General features: G+C 36.6%; 1 protein-coding gene across 1 annotated transcript; it reads left to right on the forward strand.

The window, feature by feature from the left end:
* Positions 1-538: 538 nt before the first annotated feature.
* Positions 539-1,913, forward strand: LOC111895608 (callose synthase 10-like). Its single transcript, XM_023891690.1, is given in 7 exon segments — positions 539-720; positions 839-997; positions 1,084-1,149; positions 1,151-1,274; positions 1,430-1,529; positions 1,615-1,822; positions 1,871-1,913. Coding segments are annotated over 7 exon segments (882 nt in total).
* The last annotated feature ends 14,583 nt before the right edge of the window (positions 1,914-16,496 follow it).

Consider the following 16,496-nt stretch of genomic DNA (forward strand, 5'->3'; position numbering starts at 1 on the left):
TAATAAATTATGTCAAAAAGATATGTGAGAAAATTACACAAACCCAATGTTGATAAATTTTTGGTGTATAATTTTCTTGATGATTTGTATCAAATATCTTTTTACTAGATTAAGTCGTGTCCTCATTAACTCCATTAAGTCAAAAAGAAACAACACCTTAGTTGCAAAAAACTTGGTGTACATTTCCGATTTTGCTAATGTTGGTTTTATTTGTTCTTGTTGGAACTATCTTGAAGATGCAATCTTTTAATCTTCTCTGGACACAACAAGGAGAAAGTAGCATCTGGATTGGTGGAACCTTTTGTTGACCAATAAGAATGAAGGTACATATTGACTTGGGAATTCATTGATTCCGACTCAATAATGTTCCTAGTCCAAAATTGGAGTATTTACTGCAGTTCCAATGGTTATGGGTTTCATACTTGAACTTGGGCTACTTAAGGTTTGTTCACATTCACTTGAAAGATATAAAAATAGCACTGATACTTGTAGATTATTTTTAAAATTGATTTTGCAGGCCATTTTAGGTTTCATCACAATGCAACTTCAGCTATGCTCTGTATTCTTCACGTTCTCATTAGGAACTAGAACTCATTATTTTGGAAGAACAATCTTACATGGTGGTTCTAAGTACAGAGCAACTGGTAGAGGCTTTGTTGTACAACATATAAAATTTGCTGATAACTATAGGCTCTACTCAAGAAGTCATTTTGTGAAGTTGTAAGTATTATTTTATTTATTTATATAATATAATTAATGTTTGTTAGTTTACATTAATAAGTAATAATAATAATAATAATAATAATAAGTAATTGTTTGTGTTGTGAAACTGAAACAGGCTGGTAGTGACATTGCTTCGTATAGTTTATATTGGTTATGAGTACACTAAAGGAGATAGTGTTTCGTATGTTCTGCTGACACTGAGCAGTTGTTTTCTTGTGGTTTCATGGTTGTTTGTGTCATATATCTTCAACCCATCTAGCTTCGAATGGCAGAAGTTTGCTTCCAGTTATTTTATTTTCTTTTTCCAAATTCATGAATCTATCTTATTAGATTTTGATGATTGGTATGTGATGTGAATAGAGTTGTGGAATATTTTAATGATTGGACTAATTGGCTTATGTATAAAGGTGGGGTCGGAGTTGGGAATCCTGGTGAGATGAAGAACAATCAGAGGGCGTGTACTTGAAACTATCTTGTGCTTGAGGTTCTTCATATTTCAATACAGAATAGTCTACAAGCTCCATCTCACTAGAAATAATACATCATTATCGGTATTTACTACTTTTATTGATTTCACTTTATTTTCTACGTGAAAATATACTAACAAAAAATACATTACATGACATGATATGTTGGTTGAGTAGCTTTATGGGCTCTCGTGGGTTGTGTTAGATGGAATTGTGATGATATACTCTTTAGTTCCTAGGATCAAAGATTGTCTATTAGCCTGAGGTATTATCTGGTGTTAGTGATGAAAGACAAGGTTCATATTCAAAGTGTTGTAGAGCTAACAAATGGATCTTCAGGTATGCAATACTCTAGGCATAATTATAAAATAAAACTATAAAAAAATTTCATTTTTTGATATATATTTTTTGTTTTGTTATGCAGAGGATACTAAAGAGCAAAGTGATAGTGATTCCCCTGACAATAATCCACAGTACAAAACCGTTTATGTTGGCAACCTTGTCCCTGAAGCAAGACCTCTTAATCCTAAAATTTATCTGTATGAGACAAGTCTTGAGCAATTAAGAGCTGAAAGTTGTAATAAACTCAAAGTAGATGGAATTGTACCCTTACTAATGTTATTAGAAACAAAGTAAGTTAAAAATTACAAATTAATTGACAATTTTCATTCTTTTTGCAGGTGTGTCATTTTTTTAATTATTTCATGCAAACTGGTGTTGTGAAATAGAATACAACTAATGTTTGTCTCACACAACAAAAAACAAGTGCATTGCCATCAACACAATTAAAATATTTCAAAGTCTGGAAGGTTTAAATATAATAACCAATATTCACATTTTTCTATTGCCATCAACAAAAAACATGTGTCTTTGTTATACATACAAATTAGGAAGTTAGATCCGACTTTGGACATGGATGATTATTTGTTAGTTTTATAGGAATGTATAACCCATTTTAGCAATGTATTATTTTTGTTTAACATTTGAAGGATTCTTTGTATGACATATTATAATTTGTGCAATTTATTTTATTTTTTGAGTATCAAATTTTATTTTATATTATGCAATGGATAGTATTTTTTCTATATGGTATTTTATTTCTATTATGAGACATTAAATGCAAATTTAATTTCAAAATTAAGAAATATATAAATATATATTTTTTAAACATTTAAATTTACGATACGCAAAAATGTGTGTCATCTTCGTTTATGACATGGCCTTTCTTGACAGGGGTTTTAATGATACGCATTGCGTGTCATAAATGTGCGCCGTAAATGCGTATCGTCTATAGGCAACGCGCAAAGCGTGTCATCTCTCTTTATGACAGGGCCTTTCTTGATGCGCATTTGCGTGTCGTCTGAGTGTTTTACGACGCGCATTGCGCGTCGTAAAAGGCTGTTTTTCTAGTAGTGTTGACTTTTAGGGTTTGGTCAAAATTGAGGACTATTAAGCCTATGGTGGGGTAAAATGGTCTTTTCACCCTTTTGTGAGTGTAGAAGGGTTAGTCTAGTTCTTAGGAGCCGATATTAATTAGAGATAATTATTATGTGTTAGGCGGAGGCTAGACCGGTGGGTAGAGTTCGAGATTTCCGAGTCCGAGGTTTCTTTTGCTAGCTTACGAGGTGAGCCTTCTCACTATACTTACCTGGAGTGGTAATTTATGTGTGACCAGAGGGTCTTATGTGTAAGTGTTGTGTAGTGAGATATCCTGTTATTATTCTGTGATATACTTGTTGTGTATTGTATTGAGTTACTGAGTTGTGGACCGAAGGGTCCCATTGAGACACATTGACCGGAGGGTCCTATAGAGTATAGCCTCGAGTGGAAATAGTGTTGTATGTGGTATTTTAGGGAACTCACTAAGCTTTATGCTTACCGTGTTATGTGTTATGTGTTTTAGGTAGTTCCGAGGATCGCGGCAAGGCACCGACATGATTGTACACACTGGCGAGAGATTATTTTAATGATTCTGGGATTTGTGTTTTATTTGTTGACATTTGAGACATATGTGATTTTGAGAACTATGAAATGAGTTATATTATGTTTTCAAAATGAGAAACATTGTTTGAAAATTTACGTCGTTACTACGAGGGATCACAAACTCTACAAACTTCCTGGTTTCATCGTAGCTCTCCTTGACTCGAGTACGGATCCTCTGCTTCCAGTAGTATGGTCCCATACTACCTTCCACATATATATGTACTTTCCTCAAGGATTGCCTTCAATCCGCCAAGTCACCCTATATCCATACGATTAACCCTCATCTAGACAAGGCTCCCATCACTAGATCTCATCTTAGGTTTTCCTAGGGAAAACTCCACACCACTCTCTGCCATCAGCTGAAGAAGGAACTCCCGCTAACATCCTCTAACTAGCTCATGAATACAGTTACATATCACCAAAACCAGATAATTCTTCGATTGAGAGGTCTCCCACTACAACGGTTGGACTGAAACAAGGGTTGCACAATAGCGTTAAAACCTAAACTTGTAAAATTATTTAGTTCCCATAATATGTAACTTAGCATATTTGTTTACTAGATAGCTGAAGCTAGAGAGAACACCTAAAAAGCAAAAATCAAGCAGCATTCAAACATCAAGTAATCAGAACCAAGCATCACCTAATCAGGCCATCTTATCACTGACTAATTAGTACTAGCATGCAAGTCTACAAGCTCATGCAATAAGCATACTAAGGCATCTCTCATAGCATTCTATCATGCAAATACTGAGCAGATCCTTAGCCCTAACTAGCATACTATCCACAGATTCACAGATCAAATCATATCAGATAACATGTATGGGTATTTTGGGAAAACTTACTTGAGCTTAGTCGATTGCATGCACCACACCCTTTCTTGTCTTACAAAAACCATTTTCTTAAAAATACATTTATTTTTGAAAAACTTTACCAAATCCTCAGTTTGAGTTCAGACATGCTCGAGAGTATGTTTGAATCCCTCAAACCAAGGCTCTGATACCAAATTGAAACATCCCAAAAATTAGATCCAAAAATTTCATTATTGATCTAATAAAACATTAATCGAAACATTGTCTTACACCCAAAAGATCAAAGTATGCCAATACATAAAAACATATCAAAGTAATTCTCAAAATGCGTAAAAAGGTGGTGTATGCTCTGCAGTCATCCCAGGATCTTCCCTTTCGATCCTGAAGTACCTGAAATATAAACTGAAAAATGTTAGCACAAAGCTTAGTGATTTTCCCAAAATACCACATACTATACACGAATCAACACGTGATGGGCCCCGCCCAATGAGTGTAACGGGCCCCGCCCAGACTCGCATAACGGGCCCCTCCTACTGAGTATAACATGCCTCTTCCAAACTCACACAACCGGCCCTGCCCGATGAATATAACGGGCCCCACCCAAACAAGCATAACGAGCCCCGTCCACATACAAATCTTATAAACGTAACTGATAATAGCATACAAGATAACCATTGGGCCCCGCCTAGTAAGCATATAAGCACATACACATACAAGAGTCACACAGACATCTAATATTCTAGAATAATAGATCATGGGGCCGGCATTGGTGCCTTAGACCCGCTAAACCCAATGAGGAAACTCACCTCACGCTGCTGAATCTCACAATTAAATCTTTGGCTGCTAGCCTGCTAAAGTCCCCACACTATCAATCAAAAAATAACATTCATTTAATAATTGGATCCTGGCACACATAAGGAATCCAATTTAATGTAGATGACCTTTTTACCCTTTCCCAAAATTGGCTCAAGGCCAAAGCCCAAACCACATATCCAAAAGCCCAAAATTCCAAAATAATCATCCAAACCCCAAACATGGCCCTATTTTCCAAATTGGGCCCAAATGCATCATCGACCTAAAATCAACGGTCCAACCCCAATAACGGGTCCTCACATCGTGAGCAAACCTAGGTCACATTATGGGGACCAACTCGACTCAGTCCCGACTCAGCAAGTCAACTAAAATCATCAAAGGATTCTAGTCTCCTTCACGTCGCGACCCAACCTTGAGTCACATCATAGCCCACTCTGGAAAACACTGATGGAATGGCCAATTTAATGTAGATGACCTTTTTACCCTTTCCCAAAATTGGCTCAAGGCCAAAGCCCAAACCACATATCCAAAAGCCCAAAATTCCAAAATAATCATCCAAACCCCAAACATGGCCCTATTTTCCAAATTGGGCCCAAATGCATCATCGACCTAAAATCAACGGTCCAACCCCAATAACGAGTCCTCACATCGTGAGCAGACCTAGGTCACATTATGGGGACCAACTCGACTCAGTCCCGACTCAGCAAGTCAACTAAAATCATCAAAGGATTCTAGTCTCCTTCACGTCGCGACCCAACCTTGAGTCACATCATAGCCCACTCTGGAAAACACTGATGGAATGGCCAATATTCTCACATCATGACGGTCCTAAACCTCATGTCGTGATATCTGTACTGACGAGCTTAACATATTAATCTCTTAATCCTTACAGCCATAGCTTGGGACTTTCCAAGGGGTCTTCCTTTACCCAAAGGATGAGAAAAATCGTAGCTTTTCAGTCATGCATGTCCAATGAATGGATCAAACTCTAACTAGACCAAAAGTGGGGAAAATGAGATCTAGACTCAAACTTGGAGTCTCAAACTACACCAAGACTCATATCCAACGACTATATTGAAGAGAATGAGTCAATGATTCATAAAGTTGCCAACTTTATGGACCCCATGCAAGAAATCCCACCCAAACACGCAAAAAAGAGCTTATAAGTTAGATCTACAATGAAAAAGTTAGAAAGGTACAAGCTTTATGACTTACAATGGTCCAAAAGCTCCAAGAGATTGCAAGGTGGAAGCCAAAATGCCAAGAGGTTTCTCAACCAAGGTCTTCTTCCACTTAAGTAGCTAAAATGCAACGCTTGTGTTTCTAGGATAGGCATTAATGATGATGTAATAGTCTAGGCCAATCTTTGTAACTGGTTTTGAAATAATAAGATGTATTATTTGATTATTATGTGTTTTAATGTTAATTATTATAGTTTAATAAGTCAAGGATAAAAATAAGCATCGGAAATAAATATTAGATGAGCACGATATCTATGAGGAAAGTTATAGTGGTTGAAACAAGGATTCCGGAGATATAAAGAATACCGAAATCCATGTTATAATGAAGAAGTTATGACCTGTCGAAGTTCAGCGACAAAATGTAAAAAGTGAATTTACGATAAAGTGCTTTTTAGCATTAGTGATCTAAAAAAAAGTCGTAGTATACGATAAACCGAGAGCGTGCATAAAAAGAGTGTCTAAATCTGACTTCGTATTAGGAGGTTATGAATTTTCTAAGATTTAGCATATCAGTATACAGCCTGAAACTTGAATTTTAGATCGAGTGATTTCTAGCCGAAACAACCTAAAAGAGAATCGAAGATCTTTTTTATTGTAGTTTATTGGTAAAAAGACAGATGAAAAAGTATGTTGGATGAAGAAGTTATGAATTTTTAATGGACTTTTCTTGTCCCGGACGGTTAAAAATATAACTTTAAAAATAAATCAAAATCAGCTGATGGAGTCTAAACGAAAGTTGTAGAGCACGGTCTCACCTACACGTGGATATAAGGAACATCAAAAAATAGAGCTCGTATGCGAAAGTTATGAATTTTTGATGTTTGAAATTTCGGAGTACGCCCAACTTACTCGTGTTCATCGTCCGAGATTGGCCACGTAGCCCTAATTCTTTGCATGAGAGACACATGTCATAGCCTTGACACCTACGATATGATCCTTTCGTACGCTCACCGTACTCGAAGTACGCCCAACGTACTGGCTGAAGTAGGAGTACGCCCAGTCTAACTCGAGTTTTCAGCCCCTATAAATAGTGAACGATGCCAGAGCATTAGTTTAAGCGAGGGAGGAATTTGTAGGATTTTCTAGACTTAAACTTAGAATGCTAAGTGATGATCGTGAGATGAGTGTCTACTATAGTTTATACACGAGTACTGGTATATTTTAAGAGAGATGCCTAAAATACTTTTATGTGCTAAATGTTATATGTTTGCCATATATGATATTATTTGTTCGGATCTATGGTCTGTAGCCGACCGGATCTGGAAACCTTACGTGTTTAGGATTCTAAGCGTATAACTACGATATAACTACGATATTTGAACTAGCATGTAAATGTTTCGGAATGACAAGGAGAATTTAATATCTATCGTGAATAAAGATCTAAATTTGCCTTATTTGGTGTATAGATTATAATGGCAAGAACTCAAAGTGGAGCTGGAAATGCAAATAGAAACCAACAACCTCAACCCCAAGTGATGGAATAGGTGCCTATAGCAGAAACTGCACCAGAACCGATCACAATTGCTGGAGTACAAGCCATGATTCAGGCAATGATGGCTGAACAAAGGGAGGAAATAAGGCAACTATTGCTGAACAACATGAATGAATCTTCAATGCCTGTTGAACAACCAAAATTAATTGATGGTCAATCAGAGGAAGGAAATTATAGTAGATCAGCTGGTCAAACTGAATCGCTTGTGGATAGAAGGAATAACTAAGAGGAAGGAATTGAGAAAAATGGATGCAAGTACAAAGATTTTATGACTTGCAAGCCATCAACCTTCACTGGAAAAGAAGATCCCATCGGAGTAATGGACTGGATCTCAGAAATGGAATTAGCCTTTATGACATGTGGTTGCAAAGGCAAGTTACAAACCATATTTGCAGTGCGTCAGTTCAGAGGTGGCGATGTTTGCTGGTGGAACACTTTGGGGAAGACTCTAATCCCTAATGAGCCACTGCAACTGACTTGGGCAAAGTTCTTGGTGCAATTCAAGTGTAAGTACTGCTCGGCCCAAAATGTGCTTGAGCTAGAAAACCAATTTCTAACATTAAAGAAGGGAAGTACGATCATTGATGAATACACCAATAACTTCACAGACAAAATGGAGTTTGCATTGCGTATTGCCCAGATGAGTTGAAAAAAATTAATAGGTATGCAAAGGGACTTCCATGGGAGTATGCGGTGCCAGTGCATTAGGCACTTACTTTGGAGGCAGCTACCTGGGTTGCCAAGTCTGTTGAAGATATGATTAAGGGGAGAGCCACCAGCAAGGTTGAAGTTGGCGAAAAGAGAAAGTTTGAAGGAATTTCAGGTTCCAAAAAGAAGAATAAGTTCTTGAAGTCTGGTTCAAGGAATTCAGAGGAGGAGCCGAAGCGAAATGGTGTGACAAGTGTAAGAAGAAACATGTTGGAAAATGTAGAAAGGAAGTCACTTGTTACAAATTTGGAAAGCCTAGGCATTATGCCAATGAATGCACCTTTAATAAGAAAGTATGTTATGGGTCCAATGAAGAGGGGCACATTTTGAAGGATTTCCCGAAGAAGAAAGAGGCAGCAAGGCCTAACCTCCAACCAAAGCAAAAATCCAGAGCTTTCCAAATGACATTGGAAGCCGCAAAGGATGCAGCGGATGTCGCTTCAGGTACCTTTCTAGTAAATGGATTGCCAGCCAATTTATTGTTTGATTCCGGAGCAAATTACTCCTTTATATCACATAAAGGCTAGATGATGCCCTAATTGTAGAAGTTGCTAGTGGCAAATTCATACATGTTAGCGATTATATTAAGAACATTGTCATTGACCTGAATGGAAACAAATTCCAAGAAAAGTTGTTACCCATCGAGTTAAATGGTTTCGACATTGTTCTGGGGATGGATTGTCTTAGCGCCAATGATGCCGAAATACTGTGCAAGAAAAGATAGTAAGGGTAAATCTGCCTGGAAAAGAGCCATTTATGGTGTACGGAGATAAGCGCAGAGTAAATTCTGGAATCATTTCCCTAATGAAAGCCAGAAAATGTGTATCCAAAGGATGCACCTCATACATGGAATTCGTGATCAATGTTAAGAAGGATAAAAAGGATATGGAAAGTATACCAGTGGTGTGTCACTATCCGGAAGTTTTTCCAGAAAATCTTCTTGGATTGCCCCATGATAAACAGGTGGAGTTTAGAATACACTTGTTACCAGGAACAACACCGATAGCAAAAGTCCCATATCGATTAGCACCGATAGAGATAAAGGAGCTTATGACGTAACTTCAGGAATTGTTGGACAACAGTTTCATTAGACCTAGTTCATCACCCTAGGGAGCTTCGGTGTTATTCGTGAAGAAGAAAGATGGGAGCATGAGAATGTGTATAGATAATAGAGAGCTGAACAAGGCAACAATAAAGAACAAATACCTGTTGCCAAGAATTGATGACCTGTTCGATCAGTTGCAAGGTTCGAGCTATTTCTCGAAGATCAATCTTAGGTCAGGATATCATCAGCTAAAGGTAGGAGAGCAGTATATTGAGAAGACTGTGTTCTAAACAAGATATGGACACTATGAGTTTTTGGTTATGTCATTTGGACTAACTAATGCTCTAGCAGCCTTCATGGATTTGATGAATATGATTTGTAAACCATTCCTTGATAAATCTGTGATAGTGTTCATAGATGACATTCTGATTTACTCGAAAAGCCAAGAGGAGCATGTAAGACACTTGCGATAAGTGTTAGAAGTATTAAAGAAGGAGAAGTTGTATGCAAAGTTCTCTAAATGTGATTTTTGGATTCAAGAAGTGCAATTTTTGGGTCATGTGGTTAACCAAGAAGGGATTATGGTTGACCCAGCTAAGATTGAAGCTATAACAAAGTGGGAACAACCAAAGAGTCCTACGAAGATCCGAAGCTTTCTAGGATTAGTTGGATATTATCAAAGATTTATCCAAGGCTTTTCTTCGATAGCTGCTCCATTAACAGCTTTGACCCACAAGGGAGCTACTTATACTTGGAGTGAGAGGCATAAGAAAGCATTCAAGAATCTAAAGAAGAAATTATTTGAAGCACCGATTCTTTCTCTACCTGATGGAGTTGAAGACTTTGCAGTGTATAGGGTTGCGTCGAGAGTCGGGTTGGGATGTGTTCTAACTCAAATAGAAAAGGTGATAGCATATGTATCTCGACAATTGAAAGAGCATGAAAAGAACTACCCCACTCATGATTTGGAGTTGGTAGCGGTAGTATTTGCCTTCAAGATATGGAGGCATTACCTCTATGGCAAAAAGTGCAAACTTTCACTGATCATAAGAGTCTTCAATACCTCTTTAATCAGAAGGAATCGAACATGAGGCAAGGATGCTGACTAGAGTTACTTAAGGACTATGACTGTGAGATAATTTACCACCCTGGTAAAGCAAATGTTGTCATTGATGCTCTCAGTCGGAAGGTAAACCTTGAAAAGAAAAGGCCAAGAGCGTTGAGAATTGAATTTGTCTCAACAATTATGGAAAGCATAAAGAAAGCTCAGGAGGAAGCTTCAAAGATAAATGACCGAAAGGAAGAACATTTGGGCAAAACGTTAGTGTCTGGTACAAACAAACAAGGGTTGAAGGTATTCCAAGACATGATTTGGGTACCTAAGACAGGAGGATTAAGAGATCTTCTGATGGAAGAAGCTTACAAGACCATGTACTTTATTCATCCCGACAGCACAAAAATGTATAGGGATCTAAAACCCTACTACTGGTGGCCGACGATGAAGCTCGATGTTGCAAAGTATGTGGTCGAGTGTGTGACATGTGTGAGGGTTAAGGCACAACATCAGAAACTGTATGGGAGTTTAGAACCTTTACCTGTACCCATGGGTAAATGGGAAGACATCACTATGGATTTTGTAACTAAACTGTCCAGAACAAAGAACGGTCACGACATGATTTGGGTGGTCGTTGATCGGTTCACAGAAAGTGCACATTTCATAGCTGCCAAGGAGAAGTGGTCTATCGAAAATCTTTCAAAGGTTTACGTGAAAGAGATAGTGAAAGCTCATTGTGTTCCCCTGACGATTGTGTCAGATCGCGATAGTCATTTCACGTCGAGGATTTGGAGAAGTCTACAAGAGGAATTGGGTACGAAATTATGTTTAAATACAGCTTACCATCCGCAAACTGATGGTCAGAGCGAACAAATGATTCAAACATTGGAGGATATGCTGAGAACATGTACCCAGGAATTCCAAGGTAACTGAGATGAACATTTACCTCTAGTAGAGTTTTCCTACAATAATAGTTTTCACTCAAGCATCAAAATGGCACCTTATCAAGCTTTGTATGGACAAAAGTGTCGAACGCCATCATGTTGGCTTGAAGATGGGGAAAAGCAGTTTATGGGACCTGAGATAGTCCATCAAACTGCTAAAAAGCTGAAAGTGATTAGGGAAAGGATGTTAGCAGCTCAAGATCGTCAAAAGAGCTATGCTGATAAGAAAAGACAACCGATATCATTTGAAGTTGGATATTCGATTTACTTAAAGTCTCGCCGTGGAATGGACTTATAAGATTTGGTAAAAGGGGAAAGTTGAGTCCAAGGTTTATTGGACCATTTAAAGTTCTTCAGAGGATTGGGAACTAAGCTTATAAGCTAGAACTACCAGAAAAACTAGATGGTATTCATAGCACTTTCCACGTGTGTTACTTGAGGAATTTCATGGGAGAAGTTCCCGACATCATTCCAATTTCTGAATTAAGTTTGGATGAAAGCAAGAGGTTAATTGAAGAACCGGAGGCAATCGTTGACCGTAAGACTAAAAAGTTATGAGGCAAGATGGTCGATTTAGTGCTTGTGTGATGTAAAATACGAATGGGCCAAATCTCACCTGGGAAACGGAGAGTGACATGATGAGTCGCTATCCGCATTTGTTTACTGATGTGTGATTCCAAGAACGGAATCATCCTAAGGGGGAGAGAATTGTAATGTCCGTATTTCTTGGCTAGGCATTAATGATGATGTAATAGTCTAGGCCAACCTTTGTAACTTATTTTGAAATAATAAGATGTATTATTTGATTATTATGTGTTTTATGCTTAATTATTATAATTTAATAAGTCAATGATAAAAATAAGCGTGGAAAATAAATATTAGATGAACATGATATCTATGAAGAAAGTTGTAGTGGTTGAAACAAGGATTCCGGGGATATAAAGAATACCAAAATCTGAGTTATAACAAAGAAGTTATGACCTGTCGAAGTTTCACGATAGAACCGGCAAGATGTTGTATGACGTAAAAAGTTAATTTAGGATAAAGTGCATTTTAGCATTAGTGATCTAAACGAAAGTCGTAGTATATGTTAAACCCAGAGCGTGCATAAAAAGAATGTCTAAATCTGACTTCGTATGAGGAAGTTATGAATTTTCTAAGATTTAGCATAACAGTATGCAGCCTGAAACTCGAATTTTAGATCAAGTGATTTTTAGCCAAAACAACCTAAATGAGAATCTAAGATCTTGTTGATTGTAGTTTAACAGTAAAAAACAGATGAAAACGAATGTTGGATGAAGAAGTTATGAATTTTTAACAGACTTTTCCTGTCCCGACCTGTTTAAAATATAACTTTAAAATAAAGTCAAAATTAGTCGACGGAGCCTAAACGAAAGTTGTAGAGCACGGTCTCACCTAAACGTGGATATAAAGTACGTCAAAAATGGAGCTCGTATGCGAATTTTATGAATTTATGAAGTTTGAAAATTCGGAGTACCCCCAGCGTACTCGTGTTCACCGTCCGAGATTGGCCACGTAGCCCTACTTCTTCGCATTAAAGACATGTGTCATAGCCTTTACGCATCCGGTATGATCCTTTCGTACGCCCAACATACTCAATGTACGCTCAGCATACTGGCTGAAGTAGGAGGATGCCCAACGTAACTTGAGTTTTCAGCCCCTATAAATAGTGAACGATGATAGCCGTATTTATGTTAGAAAATTTACTTCCTCTTTCCCTCTACTTTACTTTTTGCTACACTAAATACCCCCAAGCCTAATATATCATCCTAGAATCATAAGAAAGTCCCGAAGTTCCAGAAGATCCCGAGAAAAAGAGTTTTCAAGCCAAAACTTTGTCCGCGTGAAGCCTGGTTTTTGGGAAAAACATCCCGGTTTTATCGGAAACGGTCGTTTTAAGAAACGAAGTGTTGTCCGATTCTCGTTAAATCAAGTGAGTGTATAGTCACCTTCTTCTTACAAATATATATGAAGTATTTTCTATAAAATACGTGCTATGTGTAATTATATTGTTTGTTTATTTGAAATGGGTGTTGAATAGATGTTTTATACTAATTTTAAACTGTATATGTATTTTTATCAACAAATATGTTGGGTAAAACATGGGTAGATGAAATAGTTGATTGTGTGATAAAACAGAGAGGCCTTGATGTTGTTGTTGTTATAATCATCTAGCAGAGTATATATGACAACCACGTACCTTTCTAGACAGTCCAGTAGAACACTGGCAGGCTCGCAACATGTAGGTGTTGGTGAACTATAAGTTCGCTGGTGTACTCCATCCCCCTCATGGTTGCCTTATTTGACATAAATTGTTGAGGAATCCCTAAAGCAGTGTTGTCACCTCGATGATAATCCTTAGACTAGGTCCCTTGTGATAGGTGTTTAGAGACATAAAGTGAGGATAACGGGAACGGTTAATCAGGGTTATTGTTGGTTGATGAAACTAATAAATTTATTGTTGGTTGTTGAAAATTAATAAATTTATTATTTGTGGGTTGAAAATCATATATGCTCACCAGGCTCCGAATCCTGACCCACTCAGCTTTTTATATTATAGGTAGTGGACCCCGAGCATAATTGGATGATGACGAGGGATTTTTGGATTATAAGCCAGTAGTTGTGAATAATTGTTGTAAGGCTTATAATTTACTGTTTATGCTTTTGGTCTGTATCGGAACATGACATCCCGAGGTTTTGTTATATAATGAAAATATATTTCTTTAAGAAATGCTTTGATAAAATTTTATTATATTTTGTTTTGGGAACAAATTCTGCAACATCTTTTGGAAAATTACTCTTATTTTATTTTAAAAAATTGGTCTTTTCTGGTTGAGAAAAATAGGGATGTCACATAAAAAACACCAAAGAATGCTTCAATGATCTCAAAAATGCTTAAGAGCTTCAAGATGGTTGAGATTAGGGTATTCTAGAGGCTTAGAGGGTGAAAGAGGCTGAGGATGGATAACCCTAGCCTCTCATTCACTTAAATACCTGAAAATTAGGGCTTTCGATCATTAAGCCTCGCTCACGTCGTGAGACATTATGCCTCACGTCATGAGTTTCCAGAAAAGCGGGTTAACAAGTCAACGATCAATCACGACATGATCCCCAAGATCTCACATGGTGAGGACCCTCATAATGCAAATAAAAGAATGAATTTAGTACCTTAGGGTTCCAGATGTTACACATTCAGGTAATTCTCATAAGCCTGTCGGACTTGTTCTTGAGAATACTTTTTCGATTAGAAACGCCTACATTTCCTTCAAACCAATGATTAAAATTTTCATGTCATTTATACCTTTGACAAAAGAAACATTCAACTTGTGCTTTGAATTAGGATTTGGAAAGTGTGGATCATCAGGTTTGAAGGGTGCATTTTTCGTCACAGTATTTGTTGGTTTTGGAAAACTCGTTTGTGAAAAAAGATTTGCATGATTTTTGATGAAAACAATTTTGATATAGAGTTTGATATCCAAAATGATATTATTTCTGAAAATTTCTTTGGTTTTCTGAAAAATTCTTTTGCACATTGTTCTAAAAACGATTCTGTGGTTTCATTTTTGCATTTTGAAAATCATTCGTCTTTTGTGAAAAGTCATTTTGAGATTTATTCCCAACATTTTTGTTAACAACTTTGGAAACATCTTTCAAATACTCTTTTGAAGTATGAGTTTTTGATGTTTGAGAAAACTTCTTTTTAGGAATTTGTGAAGATTTTTACTTCAATTTCTTTGCCTTTTGATAATCTTTTTGTTTCTTCCAATAAGCTTTGGTTTGTGCTTTCCTTTTAGACATTTAGTCTTTTAAATCAGATTTCTCAACTTCTTTGTCATGATTTTAATTCTTTACCTTTTGATTTTAGAATCATTAGGAATAGACTTATCACAAATCTTCTCAGTTTTTCCTTTAACATTAGACTTAACATTTTTCACAATCCAAAATCCATTTGTGTTCTTTTTATTTTGTTTGGAAATCGAATTTGACTCTTTTGTCGTTGAAGAACTTTGTACCCTTGATTCAAACCATTTTCAATAACATTTTGGTTAGAATAAAATCCTTCATCAGTCACTTCTGAATTATCTTCCTTTAACAACTCTATTATTTTTGGATCAACAATGTCCCCATTGCCAGTCGTAACAAACACTTGGTTGGGAAGTCCTTTAATGCAAGTTGGAGAAAGAACTGAATTTGTTTGAAGAAAATGCTTTCCTTTTTCTTTCAAAACTTTTGTGTATTACTCAAAATGGTCATATACTTGAGCTTCAACAACTCGAGGAATTTATTTTTCATTAGAATCATCGTCACTATCACTTTCATTGTTTGTTATGTCTTCAACAATAACATACACCTTTTGAGAATCACAAGTTTTGGTTGTTAGAGATGAATCATTGTTTAGCTTCTTTGTTGAATCAACATTTTTTTTGCCTTTAGCTAACAAATTGACATTAATGACATACATTTGTGAGCATTCAACACATTCCTCTTCCTCAATTTCACTGATATTGTAAGAATCGTCTTCGATATCATCAAAATTTTGTTGAGTACTTTATGTCAAATTATCATTCCTTTTTAATATTTTAATTTGTTCGTTTTTGGTCAAAGTATCATTCACGATATCATCAGGTTCATCAACATCGAAACAACCATTAATATTTACAACACCATATGCATATGAATCATTAGCAATGGTATCATAATCAGCTACTTTACTTTCGCAATCAAATGTAGTCACATTAAGTAGTTCTATTTTGAAAGAAATAAATGGGAGTAGCTTCCTATGTTGTTCTCTACATATATAGGAAGAATGATAAAGTTCTATCAATTTTCCATATAGACGCTTATCTGTATTACAATAAATGTTTCTCTATTTTACCAGCATGCTATTGTCCATGCGAATTGAATTCCTATCAACCATTATGTTTGTAATTTTCAACTCTAATCCTTCTATCTTACTATCTTGTCCTCCAACTGCCTCAGAATGCAGTCATTCTTAAGATGATTGTACTCGTTACAGTCGCTATAGTTGTAACCGGAATCACCTTTCAACTTCTTCTTAATCTTCATCTCTTCTTCCTTCTTCTCCATTTTCTCAAAACCTTTTTTTCATGCACCAGTGTTCGTTATTGTCTTCTTCTCCGAACCATTCTTGAAATTCCCACTAATTGGCTTCTTGTAGAACTTTTTTACCCTATT

This window comes from Lactuca sativa, chromosome 7, assembly GCF_002870075.4.
Source record: "Lactuca sativa cultivar Salinas chromosome 7, Lsat_Salinas_v11, whole genome shotgun sequence".
NCBI classification, from domain to species: Eukaryota; Viridiplantae; Streptophyta; class Magnoliopsida; order Asterales; family Asteraceae; genus Lactuca; species Lactuca sativa.